General features: G+C 41.3%; 1 protein-coding gene across 6 annotated transcripts in view; it reads left to right on the forward strand.

Moving 5' to 3' along the window:
* Window positions 1-16,889, forward strand: part of utrn (utrophin) — a 143,423-nt gene that overhangs the window by 24,871 nt on the left and 101,663 nt on the right. For all 6 annotated transcript variants that reach the window (XM_023953087.2, XM_023953086.2, XM_023953091.2 and 3 more), the window contains 32 exons: window positions 700-827; window positions 2,270-2,407; window positions 2,746-2,859; window positions 3,055-3,210; window positions 3,437-3,607; window positions 3,695-3,886; window positions 3,996-4,130; window positions 6,302-6,451; window positions 6,629-6,790; window positions 7,001-7,132; window positions 7,369-7,542; window positions 7,630-7,785; window positions 7,869-8,039; window positions 8,265-8,444; window positions 8,636-8,764; window positions 8,918-9,088; window positions 9,195-9,257; window positions 9,337-9,480; window positions 9,890-10,027; window positions 10,108-10,200; window positions 10,345-10,515; window positions 10,623-10,795; window positions 11,470-11,620; window positions 12,330-12,505; window positions 13,502-13,637; window positions 13,765-13,914; window positions 13,995-14,144; window positions 14,233-14,334; window positions 14,416-14,727; window positions 15,120-15,237; window positions 15,760-15,965; window positions 16,675-16,829. In XM_023953087.2, coding sequence (XP_023808855.1) covers window positions 700-827; window positions 2,270-2,407; window positions 2,746-2,859; window positions 3,055-3,210; window positions 3,437-3,607; window positions 3,695-3,886; window positions 3,996-4,130; window positions 6,302-6,451; window positions 6,629-6,790; window positions 7,001-7,132; window positions 7,369-7,542; window positions 7,630-7,785; window positions 7,869-8,039; window positions 8,265-8,444; window positions 8,636-8,764; window positions 8,918-9,088; window positions 9,195-9,257; window positions 9,337-9,480; window positions 9,890-10,027; window positions 10,108-10,200; window positions 10,345-10,515; window positions 10,623-10,795; window positions 11,470-11,620; window positions 12,330-12,505; window positions 13,502-13,637; window positions 13,765-13,914; window positions 13,995-14,144; window positions 14,233-14,334; window positions 14,416-14,727; window positions 15,120-15,237; window positions 15,760-15,965; window positions 16,675-16,829 — 4,897 coding nt within the window. The remainder of the gene's footprint in view (window positions 1-699; window positions 828-2,269; window positions 2,408-2,745; window positions 2,860-3,054; window positions 3,211-3,436; window positions 3,608-3,694; window positions 3,887-3,995; window positions 4,131-6,301; window positions 6,452-6,628; window positions 6,791-7,000; window positions 7,133-7,368; window positions 7,543-7,629; window positions 7,786-7,868; window positions 8,040-8,264; window positions 8,445-8,635; window positions 8,765-8,917; window positions 9,089-9,194; window positions 9,258-9,336; window positions 9,481-9,889; window positions 10,028-10,107; window positions 10,201-10,344; window positions 10,516-10,622; window positions 10,796-11,469; window positions 11,621-12,329; window positions 12,506-13,501; window positions 13,638-13,764; window positions 13,915-13,994; window positions 14,145-14,232; window positions 14,335-14,415; window positions 14,728-15,119; window positions 15,238-15,759; window positions 15,966-16,674; window positions 16,830-16,889) is intronic.

Genomic DNA, 16,889 nt, shown 5'->3' on the forward strand with positions numbered 1-16,889 from the left:
GGAGAACAACCGTATGCTTTGCTCTGCTTTGACACGAGCTCATGTTTACCTGACGACGTGACCTGGACTGGGTCTGAAAATCACTCGCCGCTTTACCTCTGGAATTTATGGGCATTGATCTCTGCCAAAAGAAGCACTTGAAGGGAGACTTGAACCTCCTTCAGAGCACAAGTGCGCGTCTTTCTTGTTGTGCCTATTTTCACTCTGAGAACTTGGACAAAAACCAAGGAAAACTATTTTGTTTCTGCTTGAGAGCACTTTGCTTCTTGCTTTGGCCTCTACATCACCACCCCACTCTTCCACTCCATCTCCTGCTCTTTCAGTTTATCCTGTAAACAGAGCCAGATTGTGTAGGAATTAAAGCACCCGATAATTAAGGGACAAAGAAATGGAGCGAAAGAGGAGCAGGGGGGACCGGAACCACAGGAACATGTCGCTTTATTTTCATATTCTTTATAGCTTTTTAATTCACAATTTCTGACAGAAGCTTCAATTTTTTTTATTATTTGCAATTTTTAGAGACTTGCTGTTAAAAATGTCTTCCACAACATGCACATTTATAGACAAATGGGGAATTTCCCCGCTCACTGCCCCCTTGTGGTAAAATTCCTACACAGCTGGGGAACTTTACACCATGTATTTACCTACTTTTCTTCCTCATTTCTCTGCCCACTGAATGTTTTTCTTGTTTTAATTCAGCTCTGACAAAGCTTAAAGTGACCCAGGTGGCTGAGAATGTGTTGGAGGACCTGGAGGTCAGACTGGCTGCTCTGAGAGAGGAGGTCGTAGACTTGCCCACGACAGAGAAGGCAGTAGAGCAGGCACAGGTGAGAGTTTTTACCGAGACAAAATGTCACTGCACTGTATCTGATCATTTAGAAGAAACGCTGAAGGAGGTTGGGTCCTTTTAAAGCCAGAGCAAAGAGTATGTGTTGGTCCTGTTTTTGCTTCTGGGGTTTTAGTTATCTTTTCAGGATAGGGTTAATCTTTCTTTTTAGGAGTCACCACAGTGAATCAGTTTCTACTGATAGCACAATCGGATGCCCTTCTTGACACAACTCTGCTTTTTATCTGGGCTGGGGACCAGCACAGGGAGACCTAGCCCCACTGTGGCTACATAGTTGGGCAGTGGCATGAAGGGTCTTGCCCCAGGGGCCCATTTGACTTTTAACAGTCATTTGAAAGACCTCGGCCCCAACTGTGCTCAGGTTTGAGATTAAATACAAAGTGAAATGCTAAGGTTTATAAAACTCACCCTCATTTTAGCTGCCATCAATTTTAAATCTAAACGGATGGGCAGAGGTTTTTAGAATCCCACTGCAAGTTCGTTCACCTTTATCACCGTACTAAGGTTTATCATTTTAAAGTGAACCTAAGAAAGAAATTCCAACTTTTCTGCAACAGGCCCTACTTGTTGCAATAACAATAATAATAATAATAATAAAAATAATAATAATAATAAAGGCATTCCCACAAAACAGGTCAAAGCATTTAGGCAAAGATACTTTTTTTAGTCCATTCTGAAGGTACAATTGATTTTAATTTGTCCAAACAGACCATTTTAACTTGAGAAGAGGAAGGTTTGAAGTACATTGGACTTTTTTAGACAACAGAGACACCTTTGATCATATCTAATGTCTGACAGAACTGCACTGTCAGGCTATTTTTTAGGGATTTTTTTTGCTTTTCATGATATCACTTCACTGTTTGTCCCCAGTAAACAACATGTCACTTTGTTACCATGGGAGAAGGGTGCATTGTGTGTGTTTACAACACTTTCTGTGTTTTTGCATGCAGTCCTGAAAGTATGTGGTGTTTTGTGTGTTTGCTCACCTCCTCAGCTCTGTGCTGGAATGTGAATCAGTCTGCAGCCTCGTTTTCATGACAGACAGGGGCACAGGGCCGGGTGGGGAGGCACATTCTGGGCAGCGTGCCCGTCCATGCAACTCCTCAAATTTCTCTGTGGATTCTGAAAAGCTGCCAAGCTGCCTGATACCACAACATACAGGACAATACTATGATGGCGTGTCTGAGATCACTTTATTAGTCCGGGGGGATGCTGGTAATGGTCTGGCTTCATGTTCCAGAACAAAAATTAACTTTACAGTGTTAGAAAGCCCAATCAGTTCAATAAATATAAAGAGTACTCATGAAAACCTAAAAACAATTTTTTTACTCGATGCTCACATTTTTCTTTTTTTTTCTTTACCTTTTTAACGAAAGTTCTATTTTTTGGGTGATCCTAAATTGTCTGTGGTTTGCCCTTTAGAGCTTGTGCCTGCAGATTGAGCAAACGCAACAAGCGTCTGATTCAGGAGAACTACAAAAATGGAGTCAGCTCTCCTCCAGGGCACGTGAGGAGCATGGCACGTTGCATTGCATTTTGGGGTGCATGAAGGACAATCAGGTGGGGCAGCTTGAAACACTAAAATGGTAGTGACTGATGATTATTTTTCACCTTTTCTTTTTTAAAAAAAATGAAAAAGGCATACATATAGAAACTATTTTTTCTTTTAAATTAATAAAGGGGAAACTAAGTTTAAATATAGTTGTATTTGCATTTTGCGAATTATTTATCTGTTTGTATTTTTGCAATTTATTCTTTTAGGGTAACACCATTGTAATTTACCCCACAAAAAATGAAACGTTTCCACATTTAATGCCAATAAATGTAATGTGTTGTGTTAGAAAAATATGTAGATTCTCCTTACATTTTAAAACTCCTACAATACTTCTTGCACTTAGGTGTGTTTGGAGCAAGTGCAGTGCTGGTTTGATGCCGTTCAGGAGTTGTTGTTTCGGGACACCACAGGTTTGGGAGATGGAGAGAATCTCCATGAAGAGCTGAGCAGGTGCAAAGTAAGAACATTAAAGCATTTTTGAATCTCTTTTAGTTTTTGAAGCAGAAAAGGAGTTTTTTTTTTAATCAAAATCTGCTTTTAAGAATTAATGTTTTAATAATTACACCTTTTGCCTAAAGTATACATTTTTGGAGTGTTTTTCTGGTTCTTGTAGTCCATAGCAATATCAGAAGCTTCTTCTGTTTCAAACTAGGAGTATGTGAATGAGATGGAGTCAGTGGAGCGTTCATTGAAGCAGATGGAAGAAAATGTGAAAGCTGTGCAGGCGATTGCAGTACCAGGACTTGCAAAGTGGGGGCAGGATAGGTTGGAAGAGTGTCAGGAAAGGTGGGCGGAGCTGAGCGCACAGGTGAGAACTTTTTCTTTTTATTTTACTTTGTCTTTAAATGGGAGAGGTTGAGTCTCCTTTTGAAATTTGTGTTGCATAATTTAGTCATAGCAGAAACTGCGTAGTTCCCTCTTCAGACTCGTGTTAGTATCTGTTAATTGCAGCTTGATTTAAGGTGGTGTCAGCGCTGGAACTTTTTTTTTTTGTTATGTCTATCTATAAGGTGCATTTTTGTGTTTTCCTTCAGCTCCTCAGTCATCAGGAACATACTGCAGAGAGTCAGGAGAAGCAGGTCAACCTGAAGAAAGACCTGGGAGAGATGCAGGAATGGATGGCTCAAGTTGATGAAGAGTTTCTGATGAGAGATTTTGAGTACAAAAGTCCAGAGGACCTGGAAGTGTCTCTGGAAGAGATGAAGGTGGGATTGGTCGTGTCAAATTTTGAAGAGTTAAGCCTTTGGTTTTTGTTTAACCCCTTTCTGCTGTCCTCTGGTGGGACACCATAGAGAGCTAAAGAGGATGTGCTACAGAAAGAGGTGAAGGTGAAGATCCTGAAGGACAACATCAACACGCTGGTGTCCCGAACAGCTCACCTTGGTGATGGCTTTGGACAAGAGCTGACCTTTGAGCTAGAAGGGGTCCTGGCCAACTATAACAAGCTCTGTGACCGTCTCAAGAGCAAATGCCACACCTTGGAGGTTTTTTTTAAAATCTCTATTCTTGTGGATTTTAAAGTTTTTCTATGTGTTGAGGCTTCAAAAATGTTTGTGGATAACATTCCTGCTCACGTTGGGACGTGCTCTTCAGGAGGTGTGGTCCTGCTGGATGGAGCTGCTTCAGTTTCTGGACACGGAGCAGAGCTGGCTCACCTCTTTGGAGGAAAAATTACATGCAACTGAAAACCTACCAGAGAGCACAGAGGCTGTCAATGAAGCTCTGGAGGTATGTCCCCCCCCCCCCCAAATCCTGCTTTTGGGACAGCCGTTTCTATGAAAGTGGGAATTACATCCTAAACTTTGACGGATGCTCCATGCTTGAAAGCAATTTTTATCTGTACAGAAATTTATTTAGAGTCCCACTGCGATCATCCTTGATCTATTGTAAAAGCTTTTTAAGGATGCTGCTTCTGCAGAGAGTAGTTCATTAGAAATGCAGCTCTGAGTTGTGAGTTGGACCTGTGGCGCGGAGCAACCCCGCCCTCCCTTCCCCTCTTTGTTACTGAGAGCTTTCTGTTAAAACGCTTTCGCTAGCCTACACACCGACTTTGTGACGCTCGTCAAAGAACGCGCTAAACACGCTTTCACACTACACGAGCAAAGAGGGGCTTTTACTGTTTACTAGTGCATGTCCGCCACTTACAACACAAGAGGCTTGGTGTGAAAAGTCGCAGCCAGCGGTGCAAATCGCGCAATTTAGAGACAAAACTGAAACAGTTCGGATCATTGTTAGCACCTTTGCATTGGGGGATATGGATGACAATCATGTCAGGAGATTGGCCTTGGTCTGTCCTTGTCTGGGTTCGCCAGAGAAACCAGCTACGCTCTGATTTGGTGAGTTTCACCATGTCATTACCAAATCAGAGTCACTGATAGGTCAAAGTTCAACCTGGAATATCTGGCAACGAGTGTTAAATTGCCACGCGTTGTGTACGTAGAGAAAAGGGTCATAGAAACTTGCATAGCCATGTGTAAATGCAAGAGTTTTGAACGCAGAAGCTTGAAATGAGCAATTATGCCTGTTTACATAGACATTTCATTGGAAGTAGCCGCTAGGGTGCTCATTACCAAGGGCGGTGTGAACGTAGGTTAACCTTCTTCGTGAAAATTATGTTTTTGTTGTTTTAACATGTTCTTGTGGCATTTTTCTGATGATGGAGGACTTATTTAAAGAAAACTAAACTTAAAATTGAATTTCTGAGTAACTTTATTCAAATCAATCAGGAGCAGATGAAAAAAAATGCAGTTTGAAAAAGAGTTTTTGAGATCACAATCCTTTAAGAAGTCACATTAAAATAAGGACACACTGTACATTCAAAAGAAAGGAAACCTAAAGGGTACCCCATAGCGGAGCAAAAACGGTGTGTAAGCCAGAATTGGGACACAGTGTTATTATCCTCCCCGAAACTATACAGTAGAGCAGGCACAGTTTGAAAAAGAGTTTATTTATGAGGTAGAAAATACGCCGGGCAGGTCACAAGCTCTCTGCTCCAAGCTCTCAGCAACGGGAAGAGGGGCGGTGTTGCTCCGCACCAGTGTTCCCCTCCCACAACTCAGAAGCCATTTGCTTATGAACCACTGCTGCTCTGCAGAAGCTATGTCCTACAAACACAGGCGTTTTGATTTTGGTTAAAAGCAGAAACATTTTCAAAACCCCTTAAAAATGTAGACAAATAATTTTCATGAAGAGACCCGTTTCAGGCTAAAAAGCAAAACTGATAGGATTAATAAAATTGGAAAAGGAAGAAAGGAAGATTTTAAAAGTCGTTTGGGTTCGCAGAAACTTCAGACTAAACATGCATGACGAGTTTTCCACAACTGGATGCTTAAATGCTGTTACTAAATGTTAATGACCTAATTTGTCTTTGATTTGTCTTCTGCTTTGACGTGCTCCATTGCTAAATCTGTAGACTGCCTGGGGCGCGTCTGTCAGACTCATTTTCATCACAGAGGGGCATCTGCAGCCTCACATAGCGATGAAGGAGACCAAAGTCCCTCGCAGACAGAGTTTCACCTTCTTGTCTGCGTCCCATTGGTCCCCCCCCCCCATCTTTTCTTCTTTCCACCAATACTTGGGGCGAAAAAGTGAAGCTACAAAAACAGTGTTGGATCCAAATATGAGGTGTCGCTCCACAGCTCGCTCAGTTCACTCCTCCTCTTTTTTTTTTTTGGCTTGTCTTGTTTTTTTTTTTTATTGACAGTGCGGCAGTTTCTGCCTCCACTCTTCATCCTTTTTTCAGGGCTTTTGCTCAGTCTGCAGTTTTTTTTGTCGTTAATCATATTTTAATCATATTTTTTGAAGGACAACATTTTCTCCTTTTTTTACATTCATAAAAAAAAAAAACTATTGTTGTGTTGTGAGTCTAGTCTGACCTGTCTGCCCGTTTCTCCTTCTAGTCTTTGGAGGATGTGCTCCGCCACCCTGGGGACAACCGGACACAAATCAGAGAGCTGGGTCAGACGCTCGTAGACGGCGGCATTCTTGATGAACTCATTAGCGAAAAACTCGAAGCTTTCAACTCGCGCTTTGAGCATCTCCACCATCAGGTCAGAACAGTTTTCTCTTCTCTTGACCAGAACTTAATTGACTCAATTTGTTTTTTGAAAATGTTTCGTCACATTTTCGCTGTCACAATATTCCATTTCAGTAAAAGTTAATTTTTTTTGTAAGGACTTGTGACTGACTCGCAGCCCTGCCTTGCTCCTTTTGTTTTTGCCCTTCAGGCAGTGGACCGACAATCGAGCCTCGAGCAGCAGCTGCAGACATTGAAGGAGAATCAACAGGCGCTCCAAAATTTCCAGGAGTCTGTAAGCCAGCTGGACCACACTCTCACCTCCTATCTTACCGATCGCGTAGACGCCATCCAGCTCCCTCAGGAGGCACAGGTGCAACACACATGCTCACAAATACCTACTTTTAGGAGGCATGGATTTTGTTGGATGGTTATAGTGGGTTTCTAATCCCAAAAGAATGAAGAATACTACTATGTGGTAAATGGAATACAGTTTTGAGATCACTGTAGGTTATTTTCTGCATCAATACTAACCATTAATTTGGACAAGATGTCTCTTTTAACATATTTCTCATTCCTTTAGTCCATCGCCGCTGAAATTGCAGAACTTGAAGTGACGATGGAAGACATGAAGAGGAGAAATGTGTTCAACCTGCCTCCTCCCGCGGCAGATGCCAAAGCAGCTCGCGGTGGCACCATGTTGGATCAGCTGCAGGTAATGCTGCCTCCTGCTGGGCTGTCTTTGGAAATGCCTTTCCCTAAAACTATTTTTAATCTTTTGCAAATATTCTTTTCTATAAAAAAAAAGTCACTTTATTAAAAAAAGAAAGTAATTTGTGGGATTATTTCTGTTAATAATTCATGCTGCAACCCAAACCTAAATGTCATAGCGTCTGACATTTAAGTCCTGCAAAACTGCAACTTTGTTCATTTTTGTGACTCTTTCTACAGAGAAAACTGAGGGAGATCTCCACCAAGTACCAGCTGTTCCAGAAGCCTGCTAACTTTGAGCAGCGCATGCTGGACTGTAGGAGGGTTCTGGAGGGGGCCAAAACCGAGCTGCATGTCCTGGATGTAAAAGACCTGGAACCAGAAAAAATCCAGACCCACCTCGCTGGTTGTATGGTGAGAAACTGAGCTTTTACAGCCTTTGTTTGAGCAGAAAACTCCCTAAAAAACATCTGTAAACTTGTGTGTCTTCCTTTCGTGCAGAAGTTGTACAAGCTGCTCAGTGAGGTGAAGCTGGAGGTGGAGACGGTGATCAAAACAGGCCGTCAGATTGTGCAGAAACAGCAGACGGAGAATCCTAAAGCTATGGATGAACAGCTGACAGCTCTTAAGCTTCTCTACAACAATCTGGGGGCTCAAGTAACTCATTCAGCAGACATAAAAAGGAAAATAAAAGCACCAGTTTCCAGTTTTGACATCAACTGGCTTATGTTTCTATGCAGGTGACAGAGGGCAAGCAGGACCTGGAAAAAGCTCTGTTGCTGTCTCAGAAGTTTCAGAAAGAGAGTTCTGCTTTGCAGGATTGGCTGACCACAAATGAAGCCGAGCTTCAGCAGAAGAACAGCAGCGGAGACATGCCGGCAAACATTGACGCTGAAATCATATGGGCCAATGTGAGTCTATGAAAAATTTGACGGACAAGTTTACAGCACAGCATGTTCTGAAAGGATAGAGCATGAAAAGATCCAGTAATAATATCAATCTGTGACTCCTGCAACTTTCTGATCAATTCTGTCTATGGCTGTCTCATTTTTATGTTTAATCTTTTTAAAATATTTTTAAGCTTGTAGGTGAATGAGGTTAATATTTTATGTAAAGTTGCGCCTGTCCTCCATTAGGGTCTGCTGAAGGAGTCTGAGCGCCGAAAGGCAGAGCTGTCCAGCATGACCGAAACCAGCGCAGGCCTGCAGACTCTGGTGGAGGGCAGCGAGGGTCAGCTGGAGAACAGGCTCTCTAGTCTTGATGAAGCTTGGGGCCGTGTTCGCACTCTGACCGAAGACTGGCTCAGCACTGTTCTGGTGAGTGGATAAGCTGTCCTTTTGTTCTGTGTAAGTTGGTTTTCAGCATGAACTGTTGGAGTTCCTCCTTGTTTTTTGATAGTATATACAGATTTTGCTACATCTTTAAATGTGAAGTCGTGTTTAAGTATTTTATGTAATTGGGATTTATTGTTCTAACCGTGCTGCTGTGCTTCTGGATTTCTCTGCAGAGTCACCAGAACGAGGTGGAGATTTTTGACGAGAACGTGGCTCACATCAGCACCTGGCTCTACCAGACCCAAATCCACCTTGACGAGGCAGAGCATCTGGCTCCTGCAGAGAAAGAAAATGTTTTAAAGGTCAGGTTTCCATTAAATAGATGAGTGTTACAGTTAAAATGATGCCCCTGACATCAGAAACTTCATTTAGAGAAGTCAAAAATGTTTAAAGACTGAAACTGGAAAAACGAGGTGAGGGGCCACATAAATAGCAACTCTCCGTTGTGTCCTCAGAGGATCCTGGAGGAGCTTGACGACATCAGCCTGCGTGTGGACAGCATCAGAGACCAAGCCGTCATCCTCATGACCAGCAGGGGGCCTGCCTGTCGAGACGTGGTGGAACCCAAACTGGCTGAGCTCAACTGCAACTTCGATAAAGTCTCTGAGCACATAAGAACTGCTAAGGTGACCCACAAATCTGATTACCGGTAGTGCGTCTACGAGCGTCTGATTGATAAAAAAAAAAAAAAAAGATTTATTACAAGGAAGTCTTTCCTTCGTATTGACTCAGATGATGGCCAGTCTTGAGAGTGAAGGTGTTCAGATATCTGCAAAGGAACCTCTTCTGGTACAAGTAAGTCTTATTTTGCTTGCCAAAAAAAAAAGATGACTAATAAGCCTTTACAAATATATTTTTATCTTCTTTTCTCAAGGTTGGACAGGAGACCCGTGCAGAAAGACCCCAGCTTCCTAAAACTGTGGTCCGAACTGAAATAAAGGAGCTTCGGGCAGAGCTTCAGGACACTCTGCAGACTCTGCAGCAGCAGGACACAGTAAACCTGCAGGATGATGAGAAGGTTTTTACTTTCTTCCAATGTTTGCCTGGACTTTAAACGGAAGCAAAGAATGTTTGACTTGGGTGTTTCCTTTTTCTTTTGTGGTTTTATTAGATTTGACTAAAGTTTATACAGTAAAAGCTGCTATCTGATAAGACTATTCCTATAGTAAATGTTTAAAGATTAGAGTTTATTCAAAGTTTATGTGATAAAAAAATTATAGTTTAACACATAAAAACGTTGAGTGACCCAAAGGGAGGTCATTGCACCTCCCAAACCGCATTTCTTATCTAAAATGTGTGAATTTATATCCTCAGTGATTTGGATATTTGCAGATTTGAACAGATTTCTCCTTTTTAATGTTTTTAACAGACGGGCTTCAAATAGCTTTATTGAAAAAACTAAACCCGGCTTTTTCCTCTTCCTTCAGATGGATGCAGAGAAAGCCAACATGGAAGAACTGCTAAGAAGAGGAGAAGAACTGCTGCAGCAAACCTCAGAAGAAGACGAGAGGGAGGAGCTGCGGGTGATGCTGCTCCGGCTGCAGAGCCAATATTCTGCTCACAGGGTGAGACTCAGTTGTTTTCTCAAGTAACAATGCCTGTTAAGGACAAGCCTAAAGAAAACGGAGTTGTGTTTGGGCTTTAGGAGCTGATGATGCGGCGTTTCGTTGAGATGAAAGGGCCTTTAGAGGCGCCATCTTCTCACTTTGAGGAGAGAACATCAGAGCTGTCAGCTCAGGTGAGGGACTAAACAAGTATTTACTTAGGATGGTTTGGGTCTTTCTGAGAGGGATTTGGTCAAATATTTTTGGTGGTTTTGCAGGTGCAGATTCTTTTCACAGTATTTTGGACGTCAAGAACTTTTCTTCTTGTTTTGATGCAGGAGATGTCAGCATCAGGGCTCAGCAGCTCGCCGTCTCTGACTCCCTCAGACTACCTGTTGGAGATCAATAAAGTCCTCCTTGCTATGGCGGACAATGAGTTGCTCCTGAACTCCTCTGAGCTGAGCGGGGGCCTTTATGAAGACTTTTCCAGCCAGGAGGACACACTCCAGGTGCAACAAACACAAGCTGCTAAAACACACCTTATTCTAAAGATGTCACATAAATGTAGAATTTGCATGAACTTTTGTCGAGTGACTTTCGTTTGCTCGTCTTTTAGATTATCCAGGAGAGTCTGGAGAATCTGGGCGATAAGGTCACGGGGATCCACGAGCGGCACCCCGACGTCATCCAGGAAGCTTCTCATGCTGAAGCCGCACAGATCGGGGACGCTCTGGCACAGCTTGACGCAGAGTGGGATAGACTCAACCGCATGTACAATCATCGCAAAGGGTACCTGGACATAATTCATATGCAGACGCAATAATGGGAGATTTGGTGCAGATTCGAACTTGGATCGATGTTTTACAGAAAAAGGAAAAAAAAACAGTTTCCACTTTTATTAACTTGACAAATACTAGATATTCTGCACAATGAATAACATATGTTGAAAATGATATTTTTTATTTTCTTTCATTTTTTGCATTAATTTTTAAATTATTTCTTTCTATATTTTTTAGTGTGCAATCAAGATTTCTTTCATGGTAATGGTAAAGGAAAAACGGATAAAACAGACCATAAAAAGAAATGGAAGCATAGAAAAGTTAATCATACATTTCTTCCCCATTTTTTTCTTTTATAAGTCACTAGATATTACAATATTATAAATGTCATTTGTTTATTTTGTTTGAAACAAACATCAAAGGGCTCCTATTTATGCAGGTTAACATGAATAAAGATGTACAATCTTTTTTTTTTTTCTGGCATTCAAACCAAATAAAAATATAAAATGCAAAAACAAAACTTTATCAATGTCCCTTTAAATATAGAATTGTAAATGCCACAACCATTAATATACCGTTCATTTTATAAAGTCCTGAAATTATCTTTTTTTTTAATTTAAACTTAACAGTTAATACTTTTAGTCTAATCTGGATGAAATGTTAGTTATCTATGTTGTTTTGCAGGAGCTTTGACCGAGCTGTAGAGGAGTGGGAACAGTTTCACTGCGACTTAAAGGAGCTTTCTCAGTGGCTGACGGATGCAGAGACGCTTCTGTCTGAGGGCATGGGCGCCGATGGACCGCCGGACCTGAAATCTGCCCGGCAACAGCAAGCGGTCAGTACTTTCTGGTGCAGCGTTTGGATTTAAATGTATGCATTTTACTGGTTATTGGGATGCAGATTTTTTCCACATTTGTCTTGATAAATTCTTACTTATTGAAAGCATTTCTCTGCAAAGTGAAAACTTTAAGGTATGGGTAGATCCAGACCATGATTGCTTGTCATTTTCTGGGGAGAAATAAATGGGCCCTGTGCTGTACCTCATAAACACTCAACACATAAAGCGATCGATTAGAGAGCGCAAAAATGATGAGCAGTGCGGGGAGAGATCAGAAGGGACTTTTTAATTTAGTTTTGTTTGATTGCTAAAGTGGCATTTTGATTGCTGTGGGAAGTTCAAATCGGTGAAGCTGCTGCATCATCGCTGACCTCCTCCATCAGTGTGATTTGCGATGCTCTCCTAACCGCAGTACTCGCACAGGGTTTCACGGCTACTAAGAAGCAGTCGACGGATCAGAGTCGAGGGGAATTGAGGGATCTATTAGCTGACTCACGGTGTGTGGGACTCCACAATCATTCACCTTAACGCATCTGTTCTGGCTCACTAAATCTCTCAAAGTGGAAGGTAGCAGTTTGGAATCCTAAATATCGGCTGCGTGCAAATTATGTTGAGGTGTAAATAAGAAATGTGCTTGGAGAGATTTGAATTAGAGAGGAAAAATGATTAATTTGGTGTAATTTATTCTTTCTGCCTTCCATGTTAGGAGTTGGAGGAAGGCCTTGCCAGCCATCAGGCGGTTCTTTCTGGACTGAACCGCACCGGGAAGCAGATAATTGGAAAGCTTTCATCTCCTGATGGATCGCTGCTTGAAGACAAGTTAGAAACTCTGGGTCAGCGGTGGAGAGCAGTGCAGCAACAATTCTCAGACAGGCAGCGCAGGTAAGCATGGAAAAACAAAATCATAAATCATAAAATAGAACAATAAAGTCCTGCGATAAAAGTTAATTAAACAGCTGTTTATGTAGAAATAAATCAACGCTGCATAGGGGTAAACGATGGGTGTAAAACTTTATATTTTATTTGAATTATGTGAATTTAATTAAATACACAAAAGGTATTTTTTTGCAGATGATACTGATTTGCATGGCTTTGGAAGAAAACTTTTTGTGTGCATTTTAGCTAAATGTAATATATAAGTTGGCCTAAATTTCTCCTTATATTCCCCAAATAATTCAGAAAAAGGAAATATTTAAAACTGGTTTAGGTTGAAATCAGATTGAAAACATGCAAGCGATTGAGAATGTGGCCCTTGTAATTCATCATAAATAGCCCATTTGGAAATAATAAAGGAAATAAAAAAGAAAGACAATTACAATTTTGTAACAATAGTAAAGGCCCACTCTAATAAAAATTGTGTTTTTGGTGTTTTTAACGTGTTTTTGTGGCATTTTTATGATGATTGAGAATATATCTGCAGAAACTCAGTCCTGGAAAATGACATATTTTTTTATTTTGGCTCAAAACGCCATAATTATAATTAAAAGATTACTGGGAACACTTCTGAAAATTGTTAAACAAAGTCAGACAAAAATATTTTGACATGATTATTGAGCGCCATGTACCACAGGAAATCTGTTTGAGGTCAGTAAAAGCAACCAGTCATTTCAATTTATAGCCATTTGTATTTGAACCTAATATAGCGGTTAGATGTACATTAAATTTCAAAATGGCAAACAAAATCAAGTTTTGCATGAGTTTTTTTAATGAAATGAAAATTTTTACTGGGGGTAACTTGAGTATAAAATATGTTATTATAATGTCATATTTGGTGTGGCTATGTTTGGCATTGTTTTGTTCGTGGCGCATCCGCCATTTAGTTTAGGATCAGAGCCGGTGTGTACTGGAAGCTGAGATCTTTGTGCCCTTTGTGTGTAGGCTTCCTGGAGGAGATTCCTCCGTGGCAGACCTAGTGAGGAGGCGCGAGGAGCTGGCTGAGTGGCTGGAGCAGGCAGAAAACGCAGTCCATTCCCTGCCCGTTTCTGCAACTGACCACAACTTTAAGGAGCTCAAGGTGCAGCAAAACGTGTGCTTCATCCAGTCACATTTCCCTTTTATTATTTATTTTATTTTTTTTCGGGTTATGGGACACGATACTTGCTAAAATGAAGACTGTACAAACATGTGAATGTTATTTGCAGGCCCTCGCTGAGGAAATGGATGCACAGAATGAACAACTAGGCTGGGTGAACAAGCACGCTTCTCAGATCCTGGCCAGTCCCAGTTTGAGCCCGCTGACCAGAGATCAGCATTTAGGAAAACTGCGATCGATCAATCTGAAGTGGAGCAAGGTTGATGCAAGCTGCCGCAGCTTTTTGGTGACTAATTGTCTGAGATCTTTTTGAACACAATCCGTCTTCTTCACCTGCAGGTGACCGAGTTGCTCAACAAGGTCGGGGAGGTGGAAACCAACCTGCAGAGCCACGCCCAGTTTCAGGACCGGGTCAACCGGCTGTCAGACTGGGTTGTTGTGACAAACCAAACAATCACGTCTCAAGGCCTAAATTCTGTCCAAGCACAGGTATTGTGCTAAATTCATCACAAGAACATACTCACAAAAATAGGGTTCCATTACAGAGAGCACTGAGGACATTTTTGCATTTCTTCAGGCTCTGGAGACTTCTATGAAGGACAGAAAGAAGGACCTTGAGGAGCTGCTGGCTCATTCCATTGAGCTGCAGAGACAACAGCAGCTGTTACCTCTGGAAAAGGTCAACACCTCCACCTATTGTCAGCTAAAAACATCATACTATGGCATAGGCTCTAAATTCTTTTCCTTTTATTTTCTTCAGGGTAAGGTAGAGCATCTTGCTTCTGCTTGGAAAACCCTGGATGGCCAGCTAAGAGAGTCTCTTCAGCCTACCATGTCTCCTTGGACACATCAGCAGTATGTTGTTCCTGCAGCTGTTCAGATGGTCAGCTTAACCAGCGAGGACCCCCACATCCGAGCCCAGGACACGCCGGACTCAGTACGCCCCACCGATCTCAACCAGAGAGCCACAGAACTGGCAGACTGGCTGATTCTCGTCACCCAAATGCTCAAGTCGAACATTGTCACTGTGGGGGACACAAATGAGATCAGGACGGTTATTGGACGCCTTCAGGTGAGGAACCACAGAGGAGAATGACATCTGGTGGACAGCTTTGAATAAAGTGTAAAAATATAAAAAAAATTCCTATTTATTTAAGAGGGGAAAAAAGGATTTCTTACTGATCTCACTCATGAGAGCAGAGGGCACTCAAAGCCACAAATAGAGAAGCAGCAGTGGATTTAAAACGTCTTTCACAGCAGAATAGTTAACAGCTTCCAGGCTGAAGTATCGACAAACATTGTCTTATTTGGTGCAGGCCAAGCAATAAACCCCGAAGCCTCCTGGAGGAGCACTTTGAAAGACAAAGTGCAAAGACAAAAGAACAAGAACAACCTAGAAAAAAGACATTAATGTCACAATGATGAGGTCACAATAAGAATATTTACTGTTTTTGTTTCTTTCAGGTGACGAAAGTCGATTTGGAGCAGCGACACTCCCAGCTGGAGGATATCTTCACTTTGGCTCAGAACATCAAAAACAAAACTTCTGATGTGGATGTTCGCACTTCCATCACTGAGAAATGTATGTGCATGAGAAACACACAAACTACGCAGAAAAGGGACAACATTCATGTAAAATTTCCTTATAAATAACAAATATTAAGGTGTAAATGGTTCAATTAGAAAACAATAATTAATTATTGTAATTCACTAAAATATAAATACATTAACTTTAAAAAAAAAAGAAAACCTTTAAAAATAATTGATGATTTTTGTTGTGCTTAAAATTCCTTCGAGGTCCCAAACTGCTCCGCCCACTTACAATGATATGAGGGTTTGACAAAAAAACAAGTTTTAATTGAATTTTTAAAGAAATGTACAGTAAATAGTGTTTTATTTTTTTATTTTTTTAAATAAATCAAAAAAAATCCTATCTATTCCTATAAATCCTATATATTCCTATAAATTCACCAAACATGATTTGCATTTTTAAATCTAACTTTGCAAATTTTCCTTCATGCTGATCATCTAAGTTGAGTCCTAATTTGAACAGGATGCATTTAGGATAATCTCTCCTGATGTTTATCTGTATGTCTGGCTGTAGTGGAGAGAGTGCGCAGCCAGTGGGACAGCACGCAGCATGGCGTGGAGGCTCGCCTCCTGCAGCTGGATAACATGACCGGCCACAGCAACCAGTGGGAGGAGCACAGGAAGGAGGTGACTGCTCTAGTTGGGCACACCGACGGACATTTCCAGAAACTGCTTCAGAGGTCCAGAGATCCTCTGACCAAACAGTTTGAGGACAGTAAGGTTAGAGAAACTTTTCATTCCTTTTATCTTGTAACTTTGATATTCTTTAGGTCTGTGAGGCTGTGTCTTAATGGATGGATAACTTCTGTCAGGAAGTTGTTTACAAAGTCTCAAATATTAGATGGATTGCTTTCTGCACTTTTGTTTAACCCTTGTGCTATCCTATGACCCCACCCTTACATTGATGTGTTCTCCCTATCATGACAAAGGTGGATAAAGGTGGAGAGGATTTCATGTAATCCATGGTCACCAGTGAAGATCACAATTTATTGAAGAAAAAAGGTTCAGTGCATTGTCTAATGGGTCTACATGACCCAACTCCCAATGTTAAAGAGCCTAGGATAGCACAAGGGTTAAATCAATATAGTAGCAACTGAACACTAGAGGGCGACAGAATCCAGAATACATAAGTCCAGATGGGTAAATAAATCTAGTTTTTATTTAAAGAATGGGACTCTCCTAGTACCAAGTATGGCAGTTTGTTTTTTTAAGTGGAATAAATTCAATCTTATGTTTTTGTCCTTGACTAAGAGGATGTTAAACACATACCAGGTAGGAAGCTTTGCACATGTTTTGGAGCTCAGGAAGAAAACAATTACTTACAGGAAGGATGGTGTTAAAAATCTTAATCTTCCAGTAATAAATGCAGTTCTAAGAATGAGATTCTCATATTCAAGTTTTAAGCTTTACACCACTGTCTGCTTTGCAGGATTTTCTACAAACTTTGGGTCGAGGCCAGGCGATGGTGGCAGCCTTCAACGAGCTGTCCAACCAGCTTTTACAAGAATATTCTTCTGATGACACCAGGAGGGTCAAAGAGGTCTCAGAAAAACTCTCTGTTGCCTGGAAGACCATCAGCAGCAGGTACGTGCATCACCCTGATCCAGCTTTTGTTATCCTTTCTGAGATGTTTGATAGGTTCTG

Source organism: Oryzias latipes, chromosome 24 (assembly GCF_053564925.1).
Source record: "Oryzias latipes strain Hd-rR chromosome 24, Olatipes_Hd-rR_3.1".
Classification (NCBI taxonomy): domain Eukaryota; kingdom Metazoa; phylum Chordata; class Actinopteri; order Beloniformes; family Adrianichthyidae; genus Oryzias; species Oryzias latipes.